This window comes from Rattus norvegicus, chromosome 1 (genome assembly GCF_036323735.1).
Source record: "Rattus norvegicus strain BN/NHsdMcwi chromosome 1, GRCr8, whole genome shotgun sequence".
NCBI lineage: Eukaryota > Metazoa > Chordata > Mammalia > Rodentia > Muridae > Rattus > Rattus norvegicus.
Window position 1 is genome coordinate 185749832 of NC_086019.1, and position 23801 is coordinate 185773632.

Here is a 23801-nt window from a genome sequence, read left to right on the forward strand (position 1 = left end):
AAAGACCTGGTGTACCACTAATTCGTTCACCAATAAGCTGAAAGCTCCCAGATGACAACAGTGACCACTTCCACCCAACCTTCCCCATGCTGTTTTCTGTACACCCTGAAAAGTCCAACTCCTTCTTCCACCTGCTCTTTGCCTCTTCTCTCTCTCTCTCTCTCTCTCTCTCTCTCTCTCTCTCTCTCATAGTGTCTGCAAACAGTTATGTTAAGCAAGCTTGCATAAGTTAAAAAACAAGTGGATTTCACCCACCCTCTGGATCTCTGTTTTGAGCTTGGAAACACCCACCATATTGTTAAGCAAACACGCTCTATACCGATGGTGGATAAACAAGGATCTGGTCGAGTTTTCCGCTACACCTGTAGAAAATCAAAGCCATACAGCAGGGCCAGTCAGCCAGAGTATGATTGATGACCATGCGCAACAACAACAGCAACAACAACAACAACAACAACAACAACGACAACAAAGACAAGGATTACTGAGAGGTCAGCAGGGAGTCACTAAGAATAAATCCAAACGAACTAGACTTCCTTTTCCATTTTTCACGTTTGTTTGTTTACTTATTATTTGTTACGACTGGGTGTGCTAAGCTGATAGACAGACTTAGGGAATTGGGCAACAAACTTTTTCTTGTTTTTTAAAGGCCTATAGGACTTAACATGTCTAAGACTCTGAATATCAAAAGATGAACCCAATCTTTAAGACAGGAAGACAAAAATCAACACACCTGGAGCGTTTGCCTGGTGTGCACAATGTTCTGGGTTCTAGCAACACACAGACACACAGCACACAGACACAGACACAGACACAGACACAGACACAGACACAGACACACAGACACACACACACACACACACACACACACACACACACACACACACACACACAAATGATTGATCAATCAACATGCATCTGCTACATAGTGCTTATGTTTGGGGAAACCTGGACCCTGTCTGTCTCATACTCAGTCTCAGATCTTGGAACATAACATATCCACAGTAATTTCTGGGTAGATGAGTGGATGGAAGGAAGGAAGGAAGGAAGAAACAGTGGGTGGGTGGATGGATGGATGGATGGATGGATGGGTGGGCAACTGGAGGAGTGGATAGCCAAACAGAGGCTATTGGAAAAGCTTCCCAAACAATGAATCTTTGAAGAGAAATGATGGCAAATGATGTCAGGAAGGGCTGATCCAGATAGAGAGCAGGGCAGTTACAACAGGGTCAGGGGTAGGATGTTAAGTCACACAGTAAAGCTTTGGGTTTTTTTTCTTTTTTTTATTGGATAGTTTATGTATTTACATTTTTAACCTTGAAAGCTGGACACAGTGGCACATGCCTGTAGGAGCTGGGGGAGACTTCATGGATATTTGGGGTCCTGGGTGGTCTGTGGGGCGGGTTAATGTCAGACTCGGAATTGAGGAATAAAATAGGAAGTGTGGAGAAGATGCAAGACTTGCTCAGCTGTCTGTGTCTCAAGTGGCACATGTCTAGCATCCAGGAAGCTGCAACAGAAAGAGCAGGAGTTTGAGGCCAGCCTGGCCTCCATAGTGAGACTTTGTTTTTTAAAAAGATCACTTTGGTTAAAGTGCAATCAGTATGCTGGAGACAGCACATTCACAGCAGTCCCAGAGAGAAAACTCTAAGGACCTTCGCTCAGCAGGACCATGGCTGTGAAGGTGAGGGGACTGAGGTGTACAGGCACTGTTAAACCAGCAGTGTTTGACAATTGATGGATGCCAGAAAAGCTGGGGGAGACTTCATGGATATTTGGGGTCCTGGGTGGTCTGTGGGGCGGGTTAATGTCAGACTCAGAATTGAGGAATAAAATAGGAAGTGTGGAGAAGATGCAAGACTTGCTCAGCTGTCTGTGTCTCAAGGGCAAAAACAGATGAAAATAAAATGCCCAGTAAGGAGGCTGGAGAGATGGCTCAGTGGTTAGAAGCACCAGCTGCTCTTCCAGAGGACTCGGGTTTATTTCCCAGCAACCCACATGGCAGCTCACAACTGTCTGTAACAGTTCCAGGACATCCGGCATCCTCACACCCACATCCATGCAAGCAAAACACCAATGCCCATAAGATAAAAATAAATAAATTATTAAAAAATATCCAGTAAATAGATGCTTTCTTTGAACCTGGAGCTCAGAAGAAAATTTAGGGGATAATCCTAGATTCAGAAATAAATGCCATCATCCAAGACCTGAAACAGAACCCTGAACATGAACTATTCAGTAGCTGAACAGAAAAGAAGAATAGAGAGGCAGACGCCAGGAAGAATCTGTCAGGTAAATAGGAGGGAGCACCAGGAAGGTCTGCCAAGTGCACCTGAGAGGCATTCTCTGAGTTTGGAGACCAAGAGGGCTTGGTGCTCTTTGCCAGGAGAGCCTGCAGTGGAAGAAGCAGAACAGAAACTGGAGTACAATAGGTTAGCTGGTGAATGGGAGTTGAGGAAGTGAACGAGGGTGGATTATTCACACCATAGAGCTGTAGGGTTGAATCATGAAGCAGAGAGATAACTTCACTGTGTTGCAAACCCAACCATAATTTCAACTTCATCTTCAAGTTGCCCATAAATTCTTTTCACAAGGCTATGTGTCTCAGGGACTTAGGATTCACAGGGTCTGGCTTTACACTTTTGTTATCTAATCTGTGTACCTCAGTGACCTCATCTGTAACGGGATGTGAGAAAGCTGCTGCTTTGGGACTGGTGAGAGTTCAGTGAGTTCATGTCTGCTAGGCACTTGAGTTACGTGCACTACATGCTTGGCAAATAACAAATGCTCAGAAAAACACACTAGCATTACTGTGCATGTTTTAAGAGAAAAGGTGTGGCCAGACATGGTAATGAGTGCTTGCAATCCCAGCACTCAGGAGGTGGAAGCAGTAACAGATTTGGTACCATTCTGGGATACATGTGGAGACTTGTTTGAGGGGCTGCAGCGATCTTAAGGAAGGCTTATCTTTATAACAACCCCTTCTTTTATGAGATAAATACACAAGATGATATATGTCTGTATTACTATAAACAATATATCATTGTATCATATATGAAGAATATTAATTTTGCATATATAAAATTAGTTGTATATGTTGAAAACATATTTCCTAGTTTGTGTTTCCATTGAGTTTCTTACAGGATTTTTGAATGAAAACCACTGAGTGTTACACAGGCGCGGCCTCTGTTTCCTTTCCTTTGTCAGTATGTTTGTTGAGGATTTTCCCACTTCGATATCAGATACTGAAGTGAATGTTCTTCCGGTTACTTTACCACTTCATTTAATACTTTACCTGCTTTGGTTTCTTTTCTGCAGGATGTAAAGTAGAAACTGAGTATATTTCTTTCTCTAAAAAATTTTTTTAATGTCTTAACTTCATATTTTGAGCAATTTGTTTCCACCATTAACTGGGAGTACAAATTGTTTTGCAACACAAAGAAACATTTATAACATGTAACAAAATACAAAGAGTTTCCTTTCTTTAACCTGCTTCAATTACCTTTCTCATTGAGACAAAAAGCACAACATAAAGACAAAAGCAATATAAAGAAGGATGGATGTAACTGGGCCTCACGGTTTGAAGATCCAATCTGTGGTGCAGAGCAGAGCAGGAAGTAGTTGGTTACACAGCCAGGAAGCAGAGAGATGAATGCTAGTGCTTAGCTCACTTTTTATCTGTCTCCTTTATCCAGTCTGGGACCCCAGCCTAGGGGATGGTGCTGCCCACATTCGAGATGGGTTTCCCCATTTCAGCTAAAGCTCTTTAGAAACATTTTCACAGATACCCACAGAGGTGTGTCTTCTAGGTGATTCTAAAGGCACTCAAGTCGACAGTCAATATTCTCCATCTTGCCACCCATAGTTGCAAGTAGAGAAAAGCCCTGCAATTGTCTTTTCCAATTTTTAAATTTGTTGATTTATGTTATTAAAATGAATATTTTTTCCTGAGAATACTCTCCTGTAACCTGTTTTTATTTCCCCAAAACTCAAAATACATCATCAGCATCTTCCGTGGCACTAGATAGTCCTCCACTTTTAATGACAACATTAAATTTTGTTGTATAAATGTTGACATCATGGTATTATAAGTTTCTATGGTATTTAGTTGGCCTGTAGCATTGGAAGGAAATTGCTTCTAAGGCTCTTTACTGATACCAAAATCCATGGCACAGTATTTGCATACATTTCCCTATATGCTTTAAATCATGTCTAGATTACTTATAATATTCAATATCATATAAACACTATGTAAATCATTGAAAAACCTATAGATTTTTGTTATAAATGCATAGTCTTACTTGGGGTTTCTACTGCTGCTATAAAATAACATGACGAGAGATAATTTGGGGAAAAGGGTTTACCTCATCTTTTTAGCTTCACACAGGGAAGTCAGGGCAGGAAGTGGAAAGTAAAAGCTAATGCAGAGGTCATGGAGGAATGCTACTTCCTGTCTTTTCTTCTCATGGCTTACTCAACCTGCTTTCTTTAGCACCCAAGACTACCTCCCCATGGTGGCAACACACACGAAGCCTGGGCCCTCCCACATCAATCAGCAATTAATAAAATGCACCACAGACTCGTATTTAGGCCAAACTTATGGGGCACATTCTCAATTAAAATTCCCTCTTCCCAGATATGTCTCTAGCTCTGTCAGTTAATATAAAAACCAGCCAGCAATGCATTTCTCCAAACATTTCGTACTCATAATTGACTCAATCCTTTGGTGATCAATCTGGTCCCTATATAGAATGAGGTCACATTTGCATAGGGCCTACACCCTCTAAATATGAATACTATGTAAATATTATATTCATGGTTGTGCTGTATTATTTAAAGAATAATGACAAAGGATCAGCATATGCAATAGAGATACGGTTTTATTTATTTTTAAAGATTTGTTTACTTGTGTGCATATATGTGTGTGCATGTGTGTGTGTGTGTGTGTGTGTGTGTGTGTGTGTGTGTGCGCGTGCACGCATATACAGGTGTCTATGGAGGCCAGAAAGTGTTATATCCCTTAGAGCTGGTGTTTCAGGCATCTATGAACTGTTCAGTGTAAGTGCTTGGATGTGAGCTAAGGTCCTAAGACAGTATGAGCTCTTAATAACTGAGCCGTCTCTCCAGTCCTAAGATAAAGTTTTAAATCACATTTTCAACTGACTATATATGTTACTGTTTTGTTCTGTCTGTCTGCCTCTATCTATCTATCTATCTATCTATCTATCTATCTATCTATCTATCTATCTATCTATTGTATTGGTGTTCTAGGCAAATTCCCTACCAGTAAAGCCACATCCCCATGTCTTTATTACCATCATCACCCTTATATTTATTTTGAGACAAGCTCTCACTGTGTAGCCCAGTTCAGTCTTGAACCCACCAATCCCTGCCTCAGCCTAAGTACCATCACGGGTAACCCATACCCAGGCCCACTGTGCACTTTACGGTAACAAGTTCAAAGGCTGCATTCTCTGTAATGGAAGGCCCCCTGCTGTTGCAGTAAGGCCCAACTGTGGATTGAAGTGAATCAAGAGGCAGGTCGAATTTGAAAGGTTAACTGAGGCCAGGGAAGGAATGCTTGAGTCACCAGGCAGTAAGGACACCGATGGGACAAGATCTGTAATTTAGATGGGTGAATGCAGGGTGGTGGAGGAGGAAGAGAAAGTGGGGTCAGGAGAACAAATGGGTGGTTCTTAATACTCCCAATGAGGTAGGAAGATGTCAGGTCAGATAGGAATAAGAACGATGAAGACTCAGATGACTTGAAGATGCCTCTCTGTATCTCCTGATGACAGAAAGCAATGAAGGAGAAGGTTTTAGAATGGAACTTAGGTTTCTAGCTTGAACGACTGGACAGACTAGAATGCCATTAGCTAAGATGAGGTTTTCGGGGGTGGGAAGATTCTGAGCTCAGACTTAGTATCACTTAACTTTTGCTCCTTACGGTCCATCTACAGAGCCAGTGGCTCCAAGCAACCACCCAGTATTAGGTCAGTCTGTGGGGTGGACAGTGCACTGGGTTCATCTGGGAAGTTTCTTTTTTTTTTGGTTCTTTTTTTTTCGGAGCTGGGGACCAAACCCAGGGCCTTGCGCTTCTTAGGTAAGCGCTCTACCACTGAGCTAAATCCCCAGCCCCGCTGGGAAGTTTCTTTGATCCAGACCAGACTGTGTTGACCTCAACCTGTGATGTTCATAGCATGTAGGGTCCAGTGCTAGGTCTGCTGGGTCACCTTGTGTCTCCTCCCTGTGGCCTCTCCTTACCAGATGACTGGCTTTGACATGTTCACATGGGTGGCACAGTCTTCAAGGTCAGCAAGAGAAGGCTAATTCTGATGTGCATGCACTTTTCAAGTATCTGCTTGTGTCAGGCTTGTTCATAACCATCAGCCAAAGTGTGAGTCATGTGACCTACTCAGATTCAGCCTGTGGAGAGCAAACTATCTCTTTACGAGATGGCAAGACTTGGCTAATTTGTCGCAAGCTCCCACAGACATGGTATGTTTAAGATATTGGGGGGAGGAGGCTATGATTGGATTGTAAAGTGAATAAACAAATAAATAAATAAATGTAATAGGGGGAAACCTATAAAAAGGAGATCTTGTTAGCATATATAAGCTGTGAGAGAAAACCTAAAGTTGTTGCAGTTTGCTCATTGTGGGAAAAATGTATTTGTGGACCACTGGGGCAAAGATTACCAGTGGTCAATTAGGTCTCAGCAGACAATATATCTGGCGAAGGTAACTTAAGGATAAATGGGTTTATTTTGGCTGGAGGTCAGCTTTGGGGACACCAGTCACTTGTGCTGCTGTGCTGGGAGAGAATGAGTCATGAAGGGACTGCACTCATACTCTAATAATTAAAACTGACCTTTGTGTCGAAGCTCTGGACTAAGCACTTTCTTAGCACTACCAGTAAGCAGGGGCAGAGAACAAAGAGGAAGGACCCTTGACTGGAACCACAGCCCTCTCTTAGCAGCCATATGTGAAGCTCTCTGAGATTGTGATATTGAGTTTTTCCCTGGCAAAATCTCACGTGTTTTATTTCTAAAGGGAAAAAAAAAATCTCAGGTCAAATACATTTCCCATCACAGAACAGGGCTTGGCACCGGTACCAAAACCTTTCTTCAGAGTAAAATTAAGTAAATAAACAATTTGGCTCACAAAAAGTCCTGAGAGCTAGGAAAGCTATACCCTGAGTCACCAGGTAGGGGACACACATCTGCAATTCTGGCACTCAGGGGGCCAAAGCAGTAGGATTACAGGTTTTAGGCATTCCCAGGCTGCATAGTGAGACCTTGTCTCCAAACTAAAAAGAAAGGAAATGGTGAGTAGGGGACAGGAAGGCAGGAGTTTGCTATTCACAATCCCCATCTCTCCAGTTAAGAATTTGGAACCCACTGTGATGTCATGTGCTACCTGAGACAGGCTGTTCTTCCTCTCCAGCAGCCTGTGCAATGCACTATGAGGAAGGTGTTTTCTTCCTCCTTAGAGAAGAGGGGACTAAGCAACATCTTATCGTACTTTGTTTTATTAGAAAGTCAATTTTATTAGATGTTCAATGATTTGGCATGATATCTTCCTTACTTTTCTCCTTGCTGTGGCAAAATACTGACCTCATCTGCTCCACCTCCGGGCACTGCCTCTTGGGGAGGCAGAACATGGGGAGTTTGACTGCACTTACACCACACAGGGGCGGGAGCTTGGCTGTGGGGAAGCACCAAGACACTGTTTGGGGGTGGAAAAGCACAGTCTGATATGTAGGAAAGACAGAGCTGGTTTGGGCATCCCCAAGGCTGGGACGGGCCAGGAGGAACGTAGGGTTCTCAGACTCTTGGACTCCAGGCACCACTGGGAGTCTCAGAAAAAGCAGAGAACGGAGTTGGGCCCACTGGTGAGGGATAGTGTCTAGCCACGAGCTGTGGGGGATGGGAAGCTCGGGCTTTCCTAGCGGTGATTGTCCTTAGCTTGGCAGAGCCAGGCTTGGTGGCTTTTGTGGCTAGGAGCACAGAGGCCCTCCACAGAGAATTAAGCTGAGGCTCTGTAGGTGAATACCTTTTTCATGGCTCCCCACGGAGGATCTCGATGAAAATGACAGTCTATGGTTCTAAACAGTTTATTGGTTGTTCATGGTAGAAAATGGATGCATAATGTACCACACCCATTTGTCAGGGTAGCTTGAGATTAAATACCTTTTGCAGGGAGGAATGTCTGGAAAGGGAAGCTTATTGGCTAAGCCCTCTGGGCCTCTAGGTACCTCATTAGCTTGGAGAACTGTTTTGAGCCTATGTGACCATAGGACACATTTCTTTTGTGGGAGCATGACAGGTGTTCCAAGCCAAGAGTCCTGCAGGAGTGAGGAGTCACCTAAGCATCAGATGTGTGACCACTGAGTCTCTGCTCTACCGTACCAAACTTCCTGGCATGGTTTTACATCCCACAACCAAAGAAGGCAATGTAAGAATGAAACAGTTTCTTTGGGCTCCCAGTTTGAAGATACAGCCTATTACAGAGGCAGGAATGGCTGGTCCCATTCTGTCCTCTGTCAGGAGACACAGAGATGAACAGAGCGAATGGTGTGGCTATATTCAGATGGTCTTTCCTCCTCAGTTAAACACCCCTGGAAATATTCTCACAGACGTACCCAGAGATGTGTTTTCTAGAGGATTCTACATACTGTCAGGATGACCATTAAAATTAACTATGCAGCACAGGTAAGAGATTACCATAAGCAAATTGTAAATTATTCTAAAAAAAAAAAACAAAAACTAGGGAAACCAAATAATTCAGTCTGAGGTAGCATGGTTGAGATCTGAATTCAGATTTACTCCAACCCCGTGGCCCCCTATTTCTAACTGTATAGCTAGTGAGCCTGTCCCTGCAGCTTGCTTAGGGGTGATTGGCCATTGGTCATCATGTGATTGCTGCAGAGTCCCCAGGAGGGCTTAGAGTCCTACACCTTCATAGAAGATGCCAGAGGCAGGGTTGAGTCTTGGATGCTGCTTCTCTGAACGCCATTCCAGACACATCCTCCTGGGATAGAGGTGGGCTGTGGGCATTCCTTCTATAAAAGAGAACATCTTTTGTCCCAAAAAAGTCCCATTCTAAAATGTACATGGTAGAAACAGATCGTAGTCTTGCTTTGGGTGGGCTGGGAGACCAGTTTGCTTACAGCTCAACCTTCTGTAGGGCTCTGTGACAGACATAGGCGTTGCACAGTTTTGAGACAGGCAGCAGGAGACACAGCTCCACCTTGTGCAGCCTGGGTTCTTTTCACAGACCTTTGCCTGGGTGAAGCCAGGAGCTTGACTTTCAACACAGAGCAGGATCTCAGGACCAGTTGGTATGAATCAGATTTGGAGGTGTGGCAGGGCACACCTGGCAAAGCTCTTCAGGTGAGTCTCTGCAAGAAAGACCTCCACCTATTAGAAATGAGGGAGGAGAAAGCCCTGAACCACCCAAGGCTCCCCAGGGAATAAGCAGCATTACAAATTAAGACCACTGAGTCCTGAGACATCATTTGGATTCTACAACGTCTATGCTTTCTGAGGACTCGTGGATTGCCCGAGTTCCAGCCACCTTTGCTGACCTCACTCAGTTCACCTAAGCACAGACCTCCTTACCTGGATGTGAGATGGTGTTCTTGCTGTAGCACGCAAATAGAGCCTATAGCAGACTGGCTCTGTGGACACTGCCCTCCAAGATTCTAAGGAACTTGCAGCTTGGAACACCCCGCAGGGTGACAGGGACTAAAGCAGTCTTTGGACAAAGCTACTGTTTGGATTCTCTTATTTCCCAGCCCAGCCTGGCCAAACACTAGAATCTCTGCATGGATTTGCCATTCGGTTTTAAGCCCATGGATTCTGCACTGACTGGAAACAAGCTCATTTGTTACTAGTGTACTAGTGAAAAGAGCAGGTCGCAGAACCTGCATGTCCGTCCGTCCGTCTGTCTGTCTGTCTGTCTATCGGGGTAAAGCAGTCACTTTTTCCTTTGCTTGCTTCTGCTGTTCCATAGTTTCAGAGTGAGCATGGCCAATTGCCTTTCAGGAACTCACAGTTAATTGAGGGAGACTAACAGGTCAGCAGATGAATTACAAAACAACCACAGGGGAAGAGCACCCTGTGGACGGGGCCTCCGGCCTGTTTCTGTCTATGAGCCATCCTGTGCCTCTTTATCCCTGATCTACAACAACGTGCATGGCTGTGTGGTGCACACACTCTTTCTCACAGACTGTAGACCCTCGCTCTAGGCTGGCTACAATTTCTGTTTAGTTCTTGTTCCCCTTCAGAGATGTTCTCTCTCCCCATCCTTATGTTTTTGTTCATTTGGTGGGTTTTTTATATGTTTGTTTTGTTTTGTGGGGTTTTTTTCCCTTTTTTGTTGTGTCTGGGTTGTTTATTTGCCTTGGGACAATTTAGCTGGAGGCAAACTTGGTTGGATAAGGTCTTTGGCCTTTGAGTGGGAGTGCTGCCACTACCGTTATGATCAGGCTGGCATTCCGTTTTCCTTAATTCTTCTAAGAAAGTCAACATCCAGAACCAGAAGGCAGGGAAATGGGCCCTGCCACGGGGACAGGAACCTTGGGCATCTCATACCCTCCACACTTCTGCCTGACCTCCCAGTCCCCCGTCCAACAGATAAACAGATGGCTCCTTACCATTCAGAAAGCTGGATCCAGGTTTCTTAGCAGGGTGGTGGTTTTGCCTTAACTCCTTCTCTGATTTGTTGCCAGAGATCTCTATCCCTGACGCCTGTGCTGGGAATTGAACTCACACAGGCTAGACAAGAGCTCTACTACTGAGCTACATTCTCAGACCCAGAGATTTCTCTTGCTTGCTGTGTTCTAGGCACCATGGCCCTTCCTACCTCAGTCTTTGCTGCTCCCCCTGCCTGGCACTCAGCCCCCAGTTCTGCACAGGGCTAGCTCCCTTCTACCATTTTATATTGAGTTAACCTAACAAAGGTGCCTTGGGGAGCTCTGTAGGGAAAGCTGGTGACATGGTCCATGTTTCCAGTGTCAGTCTGTTGCTTCGAAAACAAAACAAAACAAAACAAACCTACCCTGAGCAGAAGCAGCTGGTGGAAGGAAAGGCTTATTTGACTCCTAACTCCAAGCTGTAGTCTATTATTTCAAAGAAATGGAGGAACCCGAGTGTGAGTCACCTGACTCCAGTCAGGAGCGGTGAGGAGGGCACGCACCCTACTGCCTGCTCGCCGCTCAGTCTCCCTCTCCCGCTGTCCTGCGGCCCCAGTCAGGAATGGTGCCACGTACATTGAGGGTTAGTCTTCCTACTTCAGCAATGATCAAGACTCCACCTCCCCACACTCATAGCCACAGACCCACCGGATAAAGACAATTACTCGCTTGAGATTCTCTCCCCTGCTGCTGTGAAGTTGTGGCAAGTTGATATTTAAAGCCAACCATCACAGGCCATAAAAGAATTTACCAAGGCATAAAAGCAGAGAAAGAGAACTCTTTCTCTGAAATACTTTGCAAAAGTACAGTGAGTAAGGTCCCAGAGAGGGCCCACATCACTCAGAAGAGGTAGGGGCTTTTATAGCAGACAAGTGGGAAGTTATTTCATTTACACCATAAGTTGCCAAAGGACTCTTTCTTAGAGACCTTACTAATCAGTCTAAAAGGTTGAATGTCTCACCCTCCTAAGTCTCTCTACCCAGTGTCCTTGAGCATTATCCAAAATTATCTCATTTTAAGAATTGGAGTGCATGTGTGTGCAAGAGTGTGTGTGTGTGTGTGTGTGTGTGTGTGTGTTTGCATGCACGTGTGCGCGTGTATTGATGAACATGCCTCAGGACACAAGTAGAGGTCAAAGACAACCTCAGAGATTTGTCATCTCCCAGGCTAGATGCACCACAAGCTTCTAGAGAGTCTTCTGTCTGCCTCCCATTTCCTGGTCAGGGTGCTAGGATTACAGACACAGGCTCTACTGTGTCCAGCTTTCTGTAGATTCTCAACTCAGGGATTTAAGCTCAGGTCTTCACACATATGAGCCAAACACTTTACCCACTAAGCCTCATATCTCCACCCCATTTCATCGATGAGTAAGCTAGTAAGACAAGGTGTCTCACTGGTGCTCTAGCTGTCTACCCTTCCTGCATATATGCTCAGTGAGAGCAGGGCACTTGTCAACGTTTCCCATTGTGGATTCCCCAGGGTCTACAATTGCACCAGACACCTACTAGGTAATTGATAAACTTAGGTGAGGAACTAAACGATTACTTAACTTCAGGGGAATCCTCCTATCTGGGTCCCTAGGATGACACAGATGACTGTGTGCTCTTACCATTGCAGACAGAATCCTTCAAGCTGAGCGAACCTTACAGCCAGTGCACAGAGGATGGCAGTGATGTGCCCGTCACAAACATCTACAACGCTGCCTACTCCCTCCAGGTATGGCATGACGGGGGCCCTCATCTCTGACTTGTGGCCTGGATCCAAAAGATGAAGCTATATCTAGGCCAAGGTGTGCCTGGGACCAGGAACTAGGATGAAGATATCTGGGGTTGGTCCAAAGACCTCAGGGACAAACGACGCCAGCTGATTCCAGTCTTCTTCGGTCCTCTGTAACCAGAGCTTAATTGATTCACTGAGGTTTGTGTGGAACACAATGTACGAGGCAGACAGGTCTGATGCTAAATGGGTGTTGGCAAAGGACAGGCGGAAGGGAAACCTTCAGCAGGAGACACTGGGCGAGGGGTCAAAAGATTGGCTTCCAGGTACATTTGTGCCCTATGACTTGGGGAAGTCGTACCCCTTGACAGTCAATGCTGGGATCAGTGTGAGCCGAATGGCAGCTCCTGGACTCCTCCAGGTTGCATGCTGATTGTTCTAGTCAGAATGACATTAAAAAAAAAACTAGGAAATGCCATAACAAAACTCCATATTTCTAGCTTCTCTAAAGAAGGAGGAAGAGGAGGAGGAGGAGGAGGAGAAGGAAGAGAAGTAGTAGTAGTAGTAGTAGTAGTAGTAGTAGTAGTAGTAGTAGTGGTAGTAGTAGTAGTAGTAGTGATCTGGGATCTGGGAGTTCATATCCCAGCAGGACAGACCACAGGAGGAGCCATCACATTGAACAAGCTGTAGACTGGCTGATAGACACAGATCTGCCCCACCCCCATCTAGCATAAGACATCACTGGCTCTAATAGCATTGCAGTTTTCAACCCTTAAGTCCAATGAGTGGTGGACACTTACAGCTACTCTTAGAGGCTGGAACTCTGAGGCTGGCCTCCTATTAGGATACTAGAATGCCCATAGATAGCATCCTGGCAGAATAAAAGGACCAAAGCAGGGATGGGGGGTGAGTGGGAGAGGAGGCTAGAAAGATGACTTAGGTAGTAAGGCACTTGCCTCAGAAAGTCTCAGACCTGGATTCAGAGTCTCAGAACCCACCCAAAAAGGCAGATTAGTGCTTGTAGTCCTACCAGTGACAAGATGGGACATGGAGACAGGTGGGTCCCTAGAAGCTCACTTGGTCTATGTAGCAAATGAAGTTCCAGACCATTTTCTCCCATGAGAGTGCTGCATGGAGGTAAATGGGGAAAGCGGAGCAACTCTTAATCCACACAGTCCGAACAATCCAGTCAGCACTCACGTTCCAAGTCCTCCACACTGGACTCTCAGGATTATGACCACGATGCCCAGGAAGCTTCTAGTATAGGGTAGGGGCTTCAAAGCCAAGGTGTTCAGATTTAAATCTCAGTGTTTTGGGGTTTTGTTCTTTTTGTTTTTGTTTTTTTGTTTTTTGTTTTGTTTTGTTTCGTTTCATTTTGTTTTTCTTCCCTGAGACAGGATCTTATTGTAGCTCCTTATATTGTAGCTCAATATATCTTTGAACATACTATGTAGTTCAGGCTGGCCCACCAAGTTCCTATGCTCCTGCCTCTGCTTTCTGAGTGCTGGGATTATAGGTGTCACTACCACACCTGGCCCAAATGTCAATTTATATCTATATTCGGTGTAACCTCAGGCAAATTACTTAAATCTCTGCCTTTTCCCCTTTTTTTGGATAAGTACAATATTACTTACTGCATGAGATTGTGCATGAAAGACATGAACACATTAAAATGTGTGTCCTTGTCACTCAGCTTTACCCAGGGCATCTTTCTTATGAACTCATTATGAGGGGACAGGGTAAAGTCCACCTGATTACAGCAGGGATCCTTGTCAACAAACCCTTTCACACTCACACTTGTGAGCATTACCTCTTGGCACAGTTCTGATGGAGGGTAAAAGGTTCCACGCTGGAAAAAAAGTGGTCTTTACGTTTTTTTTTAAAACTTTTCTTTAATTTTGTATGTATGTGTTGTGGACAGTGTGGTCAGAAAGGGTTTTGGAATGAGGGATGAGGAAGCAGGGAGTTCCCGGTCTCTACCTGCAAGGAGGTTAAACTCATTCCTTGGTATTCTCTTTCAGATCTGCCTTTATTCATGCTTCCAAACAAAGATGGTGGAAAAATGTGGCTGTGCCCAGTACAGCCAGCCTCTGCCTCCAGCAGCCAATTACTGCAACTACCAGCAACACCCCAACTGGAGTAAGTGATCTCTCCTCCAGCCTTGCACACCCCAGGATGGGAATCAGCTTGGCCACGCAATGGCTTGCCCTGTCAATGAATGGCTTTCCCTATGATGCTCTTGAGTCCCCGTCTCTATTGCCTTTTGCCTGAAAAGGTGTTAAAGGCCCTTTACATCACCAAGCCTGGCTTGGATTGTACTTTTCAATTCTGTACTGAGTGCTACATCCCAGCCTGTGCTAATAGCTTGCCCACATAGTCAACTCTAAAAGGCACTATTGATAGTGCTCTTTCACAGAACAGAGAGCCAAGGTTCAGAATGATTAAGTCACTTACCTGAGGACACACAGACAGGAAGTCACAGAACTGAATCTAAGAGCTGCCTAACCTCCCCACCCCTCATGGTGTTTCTTTGTGTGGTTGGTTGATTGGTTGGTTTTGGTTTTGGTTTTGGTTTTTTGAGACAGGGTTTGTCTGTGTAGAACTCACTATCCTAGAACTCTGTAGACCAGGCTGGCCTTGAACTCAGAGATCAGTCTGCTTTTACTTCCTGAGTGCTGGGATTAAAGGCCTCCACACCCAGCTCCCAACTCATATTTTTCACCAGGAAATGATACCATTTCCTGACATCACAAACCAGCACTAGTCCCTTCCCAACCACCCCATCCCCCGCTCCCACTTGCTGAAAAAAAAATAGGTGTAAACATAAATAACCAGCACAAGATGGTGGAGGTTCCACAGGTGACCCTAAGAAGGGCGCTTTGTCCCCAAAGTTCATACCACCTTCTACTCTGTCCCTCAGTGTATTGCTACTACCAGTTGTACCAGGCCTTTGTCCGGGAAGAACTGGGCTGCCAATCAGTGTGCAAGCAATCCTGTAGGTGAGTAGACCTGGAGCACTGGGGCAGGTAGGACTTTGCTAGGCCAGTGGCTTGTCTTCACTCTGTGCCTTTCTCCCCGCAGCTTTAAGGAATGGACACTGACCACCAGCTTGGCACAATGGCCGTCTGAGGCTTCCGAGGTAAGCTCTATTTCCATTCCCTGACACCCCCTGGAGCCCTTGGTGTCCTCATCCATTCTACAATGGGGGGGGGCATAGTTCCTGGGTGGATACAGCAACACAGCCAAAGCCAGAGACAGGTTGTGTATGTGGCTGAAGAAGAGGGCACTGGGTAGCCTTAAGCCCAGTCTTTCTTTCTCCATCGCAGAAATGGTTGCTGAATGTTCTCACCTGGGACCAAAGCCAGCAAATAAACAAAAAGCTCAACAAGTAAGTTTACCTCCACCCAGTTCCCTCTGCCTCTGTCTGCCACAGACTCTGGGCCCTAAGCTTGCTTCCTCATTGCCGAGCCTTCACCTTTTCGTTCATTCGATCATTTAATCAACAAATATTTACTAAGCTCCTATCGTGAACCAGGCCCTGCTCTGACTTTTGTTTGACCATGATCCACCATACGAAATACGTCTTGCATTGTGGCCCATTGGGCCCATAACTGGAATAAGGCAACAGTATTTCCTTGATGTACAAAGCACTTGGGCTGATTTTCAGATGGCACACAATGCTGTGGCCAAAGCTACTGTTCATAGTTCTCTTCCCATTTCCTCCAGGGATCTGCTCCACATCTCCCCATGAGTACCAACATCCCTGAATGCCCAAGTCCTGCATGTGAAATGGTACATGTTTGCATATGACCCACCACATCCTCTCATCTGCTTAAGTCATCTCTAGAGTACACGTGATGCCCAGTGAGATGTAAACACGATGGAAATATAGCTATTAGATTAGGTTGTTCAGGGAACCTGAAGAAACAAGTCTGCACCTGCTCAATCTAGGTGTAATTATTTCTCCTCTCCAAAAAATTCCCCTCCATGGTTGGTTGAACATATGTGTGCAGAACCAACAGACACAGAGGGAGGGTGGGTTTCCATCCTTTTTGATCACCATACACCAATCTGATGGGTTTGTGCCCATACCATCTCAACTGGCAAACATGTTGGATATGCCTTTCCATATATTCTGCTCTTTCTTTGTCTTTTTTCTTTACCTTTTTGTTTTTGTTCTATTCTGTTTTGTTTTTGAGAAGGTCTTATGTAGCCCAAGTTGGTTTCAGTGAATGACCTTGAACTTCTAATCCTCCTGCCTCTACCTACCATGAGCAATCATGATCATGCCCAGCTTCGCCTAGTCTACTCAGTTATGTAGCAGTTACCACCACAGCCCATTAAAACTTGCTTTGTGACCTGCTAGTGTGTCCCACCTTACATAAATAATCCTTTTACCTTTCTATCTTCTAATCCTACTTGGACCTTTTTCACAAAGAAATTCATTTCTGAGATACTCTTAGCGAAAATTATCTAGGCCAGAGATCAGGAATCTCAGCAGATGGGGACAACGATGGGAAAGACTGGGTTCACCTCTGTAACCCACGCCATATAAATCCACACTGTGGCCATTACTATGTCCCCCCTTAGGGTTTTTACCCAGTAAAAGCCAATCTGGTCTCCAACCCAGAGCATCCCCTTAAAGCCAGGTGGTGTGTGAGTTGTTGGGAGAGTGTGTGGCCATCCAGGTGACCAAGCACTTGGTCCCCCATGGGGCTTGCAGTGTAAAGGTGAAGATAGAATTAGCCCATCAGTAATCCCAGAACTTTGGAGCTAAGGCAGGAGGGTTGAGAGAGTTCATGGCGAGCTTAGGCTATTCCTTGGGAAGCTGTCTCAAATAAACATAACTAAAGAAACAACAACCTAGAACAAGACTGAGCATTTGCAACCAGTGCAGATGGGTGAGCCCTAGCCAAATCTAGCTCCATAAAAGCCATACTTTATTTTCAGCTTTCCCTGAGAGATGAAATGTGCAATGAACATGTAGCGTTCATTCTCTCATCACATCAGATGGCCACGTAAGAGGAAGGGCTGTGAATGGGCATGAACTTTCCAGTTCTCCACTGCCCTATTGGGAGAGAGTTTAAAATGGTCGTTTAGGGCATGGCCTTGAAGCCAAGCGGGTCTGGCTTTGAACCTGCTCATTCAATAGCTAAGCAGAGAATGAACCCAATCTGGGTCTCTTTATCCTCATCGGTGTAGCAGGGAGATGATTAAAGCACAGCTCTGTACCTCAGAGCGACATTATGAGAACTGCATTCATTCACTCATGGGTTTTTCACCAGTGCTTGGTGACACTGCAAATGCTAATAGGCGTTAGATGCTATTGCACTTACCATCACTGGAGTCCGCCTACATCTCTCACTTGCACCACCTACTAGTCTCCTATATGATTCTGCAATTATAACCAAACAATTACCAGTGTCAAAATCTGATGCAAGGGTGGCTGTGTGAACTGGCTTCCTCTAGGGGTTGAGAAACAGTTTTGTTTGTTTGTTTGTTTGTTTTTTAGTGAATAGATGCCTTGAGATCCAGGTCTGTCCTAGTGTTTTCTATTGCTTTGAAAAACACAATGACCCAAAATCAAGTTGAGGAGGAAAGGGTTTATTTGACTTATAATTCCATACTGCTATTCATCCCTGAAGGAAGTCAGGACAGGAACTTCAACAGGGCAGGAACCTGGAGGCAGGAGCTTATGCAGGGGCCACGGAGGGGTGATGCTTGCTGGTTTGCTTTGCCTGCTTTCTTATTCAATCCAGAACTACCAGTCCAGGGATGGTACCACCCACCATGGGCTAGGTCCTCCCCGCTTGATCATTAATTGAAAAAATATCTTACAGTTGGACCTCATGGAGACATTTCCTCAATGGAGGTTCCTCCTTCCCTGATGACTCTAGCTTGTGTCAAGTTGACGCATTAAACCAGTCAGTACAAGGACCAAGTAGGACACGCACCCTGGGATATAGAAAGAGACCTGGGGACCAGGTTCTAATAGTCTGAGGAAGTTAAGAGCACAGGTCATGATAGAGGCTTGGGCAGGAGGGGAATGACAGCCACGCTGGGAGCTAGCCACCTGGCAGGAAGCCAAGCCTTCCCACCCGCCTGAGCCCCACCTGTTGGAATTTCTGCAGGACTGACCTGGCCAAGCTCTTGATATTCTACAAAGACCTGAACCAAAGATCCATCATGGAGAGCCCAGCCAACAGTGTGAGTAGTCTGTTTATCCAGTCACAGGTCCACCAATATGCCTGTCTACCTGGTCTAAGGGTACAGTCAATTTGTCAGGATCTGACCTGATGTAGTTTTGCTGCCAGAGGGCAATCAGGCCTCAGAGAGGAAACCCCAAGTGAAAGGAGACAGGCCTGTAGCTGAGACCAATTGTGAAAACCCTCTCCTGTTTTCCAAGACAGGGTCTCACTAGGTAGAGACTGTCCTTGAACTGGCAATCATCCTTCTGCCCTTGCTCCCTGAGTGCAGGATTTATCATATGTACCATACCTGGGAAAGTCCATCTTGGTGTACAGCATGGTTTCCCTTGCAGATTGAGATGCTCCTGTCCAACTTTGGTGGACAGCTCGGCCTGTGGATGAGCTGCTCAGTCGTCTGTGTCATTGAAATCATTGAAGTCTTCTTCATTGACTTCTTCTCTATCATCGCCCGCCGTCAGTGGCACAAAGCCAAGGATTGGTGGGCCCGTAGGCAGACACCGCCCTCCACTGAGACTCCCTCCAGCCGGCAAGGCCAGGATAATCCAGCTCTGGATACGGACGATGACCTGCCCACTTTTACCTCTGCTATGCGCCTGCCTCCAGCCCCGGGGTCCACGGTGCCTGGCACACCACCTCCCAGATACAATACCTTGCGCTTGGATAGAGCCTTTTCATCCCAGCTCACAGACACTCAGTTGACCAATGAGTTGTAAGACAGGATTGGGAAACAATCATGGTTTGAGGAGGCTCTCTTCCTGACACAGATGGCCCTCCTATCCTTGCTCTGTCTTTCAATACATGACTAACAGCCTGCTGTGAACCGGATAGGGCATGAGAATCCACAGAAGAACCTGATGGGACCTGCCCCAACACTCATAACTTCCAGAATAAGCTATATGCTACAACCTGGACTTGGCACTTATGAGCTAAAGAGCTAGCAGTAATGGCCTGGGCCAACAGTGGGCTCTTCACAGGATCCTGAGAGAGAATCATGCTTCAGAGCCCCAAACTCAGGAGTTTACCCACGCTAACCCTGACTTAGCCTGTGGCTCAAGCACATGATCTTGGGTAGCAAGGCCAGCCAGCTATTGCCTGACATGTGTGATAGAAGAAATTAGCACCATCCTTGGATCCTAACAGTTGGTTGCTGACCTCAACCATTGACATTGGGACAAGGTGTTCTCTGTGGCCTCAGACAGACAGTTGGCCCAGAGCCTGGGGATCATGTTTGGAGAGGGCACAGTAGAGAGAAGCCAAGGGGTGTGGTAGGATGTCCCCACTCTGAGAGCAGGGTGGGGCAGTAGAGAAGAGCCAGTTAAAGGGCATAGCTGGACACTCCTGCCAAATGGTATTCCCACAATCTCAGCTCAAGTGGTATACTTTGAGTTGTACCAAGCACTTACATAAGTTACTCTAGGGCATAACAAACACCAGCCTATAGGCCCAATCCTTTATTTTGTCTTTGAACTGAGAGTATGCGTATGCGTGAGAGTGTGTGTATGAATGTGTGTATATGTCTGTATGTGTTTATAATTTTTATATAGCTAATATATACATTTATCAAAAAGATAATATTTTGTGACTTGTGAAAATTATATGAGATTCAAATGTTACTGTTTATAAATAAAGTTTTGTGGATAGGCAATCGTGCCAATTTATTTATACTTTGGCTGCTATGAAAGCTGAATTAGCATAGTTGGGTAATTAAAACATTGGCCAGCACCCAGGCTAGTCCAATAAGGGTGTATAGCAACTAGGGCAGGTTATTTGCTCAAGACGACTTAGCCAGGAAGTTGCAGATATGGGGTTTGAACCCAAGAAGCCTGCCATGTTGTGATGAGCACCCTCATCCCCATCCTGAATGCAGTCCCTGCATGCATTAAGTGTGCAGCTGATGTCACTTGGGGTGGAAAAAGGAGGAGGCTTAGCACCAAGGACCTAGACTAGAAGGAGTTCCTTCATGCACAGATGAGAAAGACTTGGAGACTCAGTGTCACACAGGGACAGAGACTGGTAGATTCCAGAGTCCTCATGAAAGAGAGTCTGTGGGGACTCTACAAGACACGGGTTCCACTCCTCCCCATGCCTGTGCCTATAGTCACCACCTCTACCACTGGTTCTCAGGGTCAACTAGCAGGAGAGAGGTCGTGATGAGGCTAGGTGACATGGCACTCCCGTGGGGAAGTGAGCTGATGCAGCCAAGCATCCAGGGCATAAGCCTGTCCTGGTGGCCACAACTGGTGCTGACAGGGAACATGCAGCAGACGCTCCCTGGGGCATTGCTCAAAGGAGAGCTGAGGACTGTGTCCTGAGATTTGTGGAGCTGGCCGGCTCCATCTGGCATGATGTCACCAGCAGGAACATTTCCAGCAAGGCTGGAGTTACTGCTGGGTGTGTCAAAGGTAAGGCCGACAGCATCTGGCTTAATTGTCCTCTAGTAGATGGACACGCACACTTCTTGGCTGCAGCCATCTCCACGCCTGCTTAACTCCCACAATGTTGCCTTTTCTCCTTTTGCATTCACCCTTCCAGGACAGGTGCAAATGTCACCGCCTCTGCCAAGCTTTCCCTTGTCCCAAGAGGTGGAAGCTTTTAACATCACACACCATTCACCCCCTGATAGAAGCTTTCATCCACTCATGTCTGTCATTAGATCATGAACTCTATGAAGACAGGAATATCGTCTGCATACCCGGACTCAACATGGTGTTGACATTTAATTGTATGAAGCTCATGAGAAAAATGACAATTGGGCTGGCAAGGTGGCTCGGTGTTGTTAAGGGAGCTTGCTGCCAGGCTCAATGACCTGAACTTGACCTCCAGAAAACACATGTGGAGGGAGAGAAAGGAATTGCTCAAACTTCATCTGACCTCCACATGTTCACCTCAGCATGTGTGTCCATACAAAACAAATACATGTAATTTAAAAAACAATAAGAATGACATGGTTTTATTTGCTGGAGACTCTGCACAGTGCCTCACACACACCAGCCTCTGTCGTGCTGGCCAACAGATGCCCTTGCAAATAAACTGATGCCCAGAGATTTCTCTCCCAACCACACAGCTAGGAATTCATGAGCCCCACACAAGGGTGCCCGAACCTTAGCCACCAGCCACCCTGTCAACTACCTTTCACTCAGAAGCTGCCTCTGAAGAAACCATCACTGATCTCTGGCTTTAGGTCCAGGGGCTTTCTTTTGCCAGATCATGGTGGGAGGACAAGTCCATGACCCATAGAGCATCTCCAAGTGATTCAGAGATTCCCTGGGAAGCTGCACCCCAAAAGTGGATATTAAATAAAGACTCAGGTTTTTCCAGACTGGAAATATAGCTCAGTTGTTAGACAGCTTGCCTAGCACGTAAGAGCCTCTGGGTTCAAACACCAATGAAGCCAGGCATGGAGGCACATACAGCCCCAGCCACACTCAGCCACAGAGTAAATTCAAGGCCAGCCTGGGATATATGAGACCTTGTCTCAAAGAAAGAAAATTTAAGACCCAGGTTTGTCAGATAAAAAGTCAGAAGAGAGGTAGGAGTCAGACACAGAAGGCTTGACTGATGTGAGAGTTAAGAGTGTGGACTGGTTCACCATGGAGGGAAATAGTCAACTTCCTCAGTCAGAAGAGGAAGAGAAGCAACAGCTGCAGCAGGCGAAGTTTCAAGAACAAACAGCAAAGCAGCGTAGGGCTCCCTACCCACCAAATCTCTCCTTTCCATGCCTACTCCAGGACATGCAGAAGGGTGTCTCCAAGAGACAAAGGCAGCACATGGTGCTTCCCACTCAGATATCTCCCCCACCACCCTGGCTACTTTTCTGTACTGCATCTAGGACAAGAACGTTAAGTGGCAGGACGGCTTCACCGCCATGCCTGCCACACACTGTTCTCCACTCACCTATCCATCCATCAAGACTAGCTACAGATGTACCTACCCTTGACCTAGCAATCTGGACTCTCACATGGTATTGACTAGCAGAATAAACCATTCCATTTGCAACTGTGTTCTGGGAATCCCGTTCTGGGAAAGTGGTCTTCAACTTTATGCTGTTGATCACTTACTTCATGCGAACGTGTGTGTGTGTGTGTGTGTGTGTGTGTGTGTGTGTGTGTGTGTGTGTGATAGGGTAGGGAAGTGGGGTGCACATGTAGGAGGCCCAGAGTTTGATGGTCAAGTGAATTCCTCAGTTGCTTTCTACCTAATTTTTGAGAAAGGATCCAGAAAGGATAAACGGATAAAGGAAATGTGATACACACACACACACACACACACACACACACACACACACACACACACACGATGGGATTTTACTCAGTCACAAGAAAAAATGAAATCTGTAGGAAAATGGATGGACCTAAAAAAAAAAAATCAGATTGAGTGTGGTAATTTGGGCTTAGAAAGACCAATACAGTGTGTTCATCTCATGTGGGGACCTCACTTCTAACTGTTAGATCATCACCTTTAGGTGGGTAGGTGGACAAATGCTCCTTGGGACTGGAGAGAAAGGGGCTAAAAGGAGGAGTCGGGAAGGCAAACCAACAAAGTAAAAAGGGGATGAAAGGGGGCGGAGAGATCACGTGGAAACCTGGGACTTCACAAGCTCACAAGCTTCATCCCAGAAGTAAGAACCCACTTTGGTTCATGAGGTGTGGTGAATGCCTATAATCCCAGGGCTGGGATTGAGGGCTGCCTATCCAGACTCTGCCTCAAAGAACGGAAACAAAGAGGAGCCATCAGGGTAAGGGACAGTGAGCAGCAGAGCTGTGGGAAGAGAGACCACCCCCGGGTGCTGTGTGGGAGGGGCAGGCCCAGGTGCTGCCACAACCAGGAGAAGGTGTTGGCTAAGGGAAACAGTTTATTTTCACTCACAGTTTCAGAGGGTTCCTTCCAAGGTTGACTGGATCCGTTGCTTTGGGCCTGAGGTGAGGCAGAACATAGAAGCCTGCAAGACAGACAAGAAACGGAGAAAAGGAAGGGCTTGGGACAAGAGACTTTCCAAACGCTTACTCCTATAACCTACTTATGCCAATCAGGCCCCACCTCCTAGAATTTTCACCTTTTACCCGTGTCCTGTCACCAGCTGGATACCAAGCTCTCACTCAACACATGAGCCTATGGAGGACAATTTATCTTCAGAGTAGAGCAGCCAAGGAGTCATTCATGCAGATAGATTTATCCAGG

General features: G+C 45.9%; 1 protein-coding gene across 1 annotated transcript in view; it reads left to right on the plus strand.

The window, feature by feature from the left end:
- The window catches only part of Scnn1g (sodium channel epithelial 1 subunit gamma), a 33875-nt gene extending 13607 nt beyond the window's left edge, over positions 1-20268 (plus strand). The window contains exons 7-13 of the mRNA NM_017046.2: positions 12316-12414; positions 14436-14553; positions 15335-15413; positions 15496-15553; positions 15741-15802; positions 18546-18621; positions 18956-20268. Of these exons, the coding sequence (NP_058742.2) occupies positions 12316-12414; positions 14436-14553; positions 15335-15413; positions 15496-15553; positions 15741-15802; positions 18546-18621; positions 18956-19336 (873 nt within the window). The 3' untranslated portion in view covers positions 19337-20268. The remainder of the gene's footprint in view (positions 1-12315; positions 12415-14435; positions 14554-15334; positions 15414-15495; positions 15554-15740; positions 15803-18545; positions 18622-18955) is intronic.
- Positions 20269-23801: the final 3533 nt, after the last annotated feature.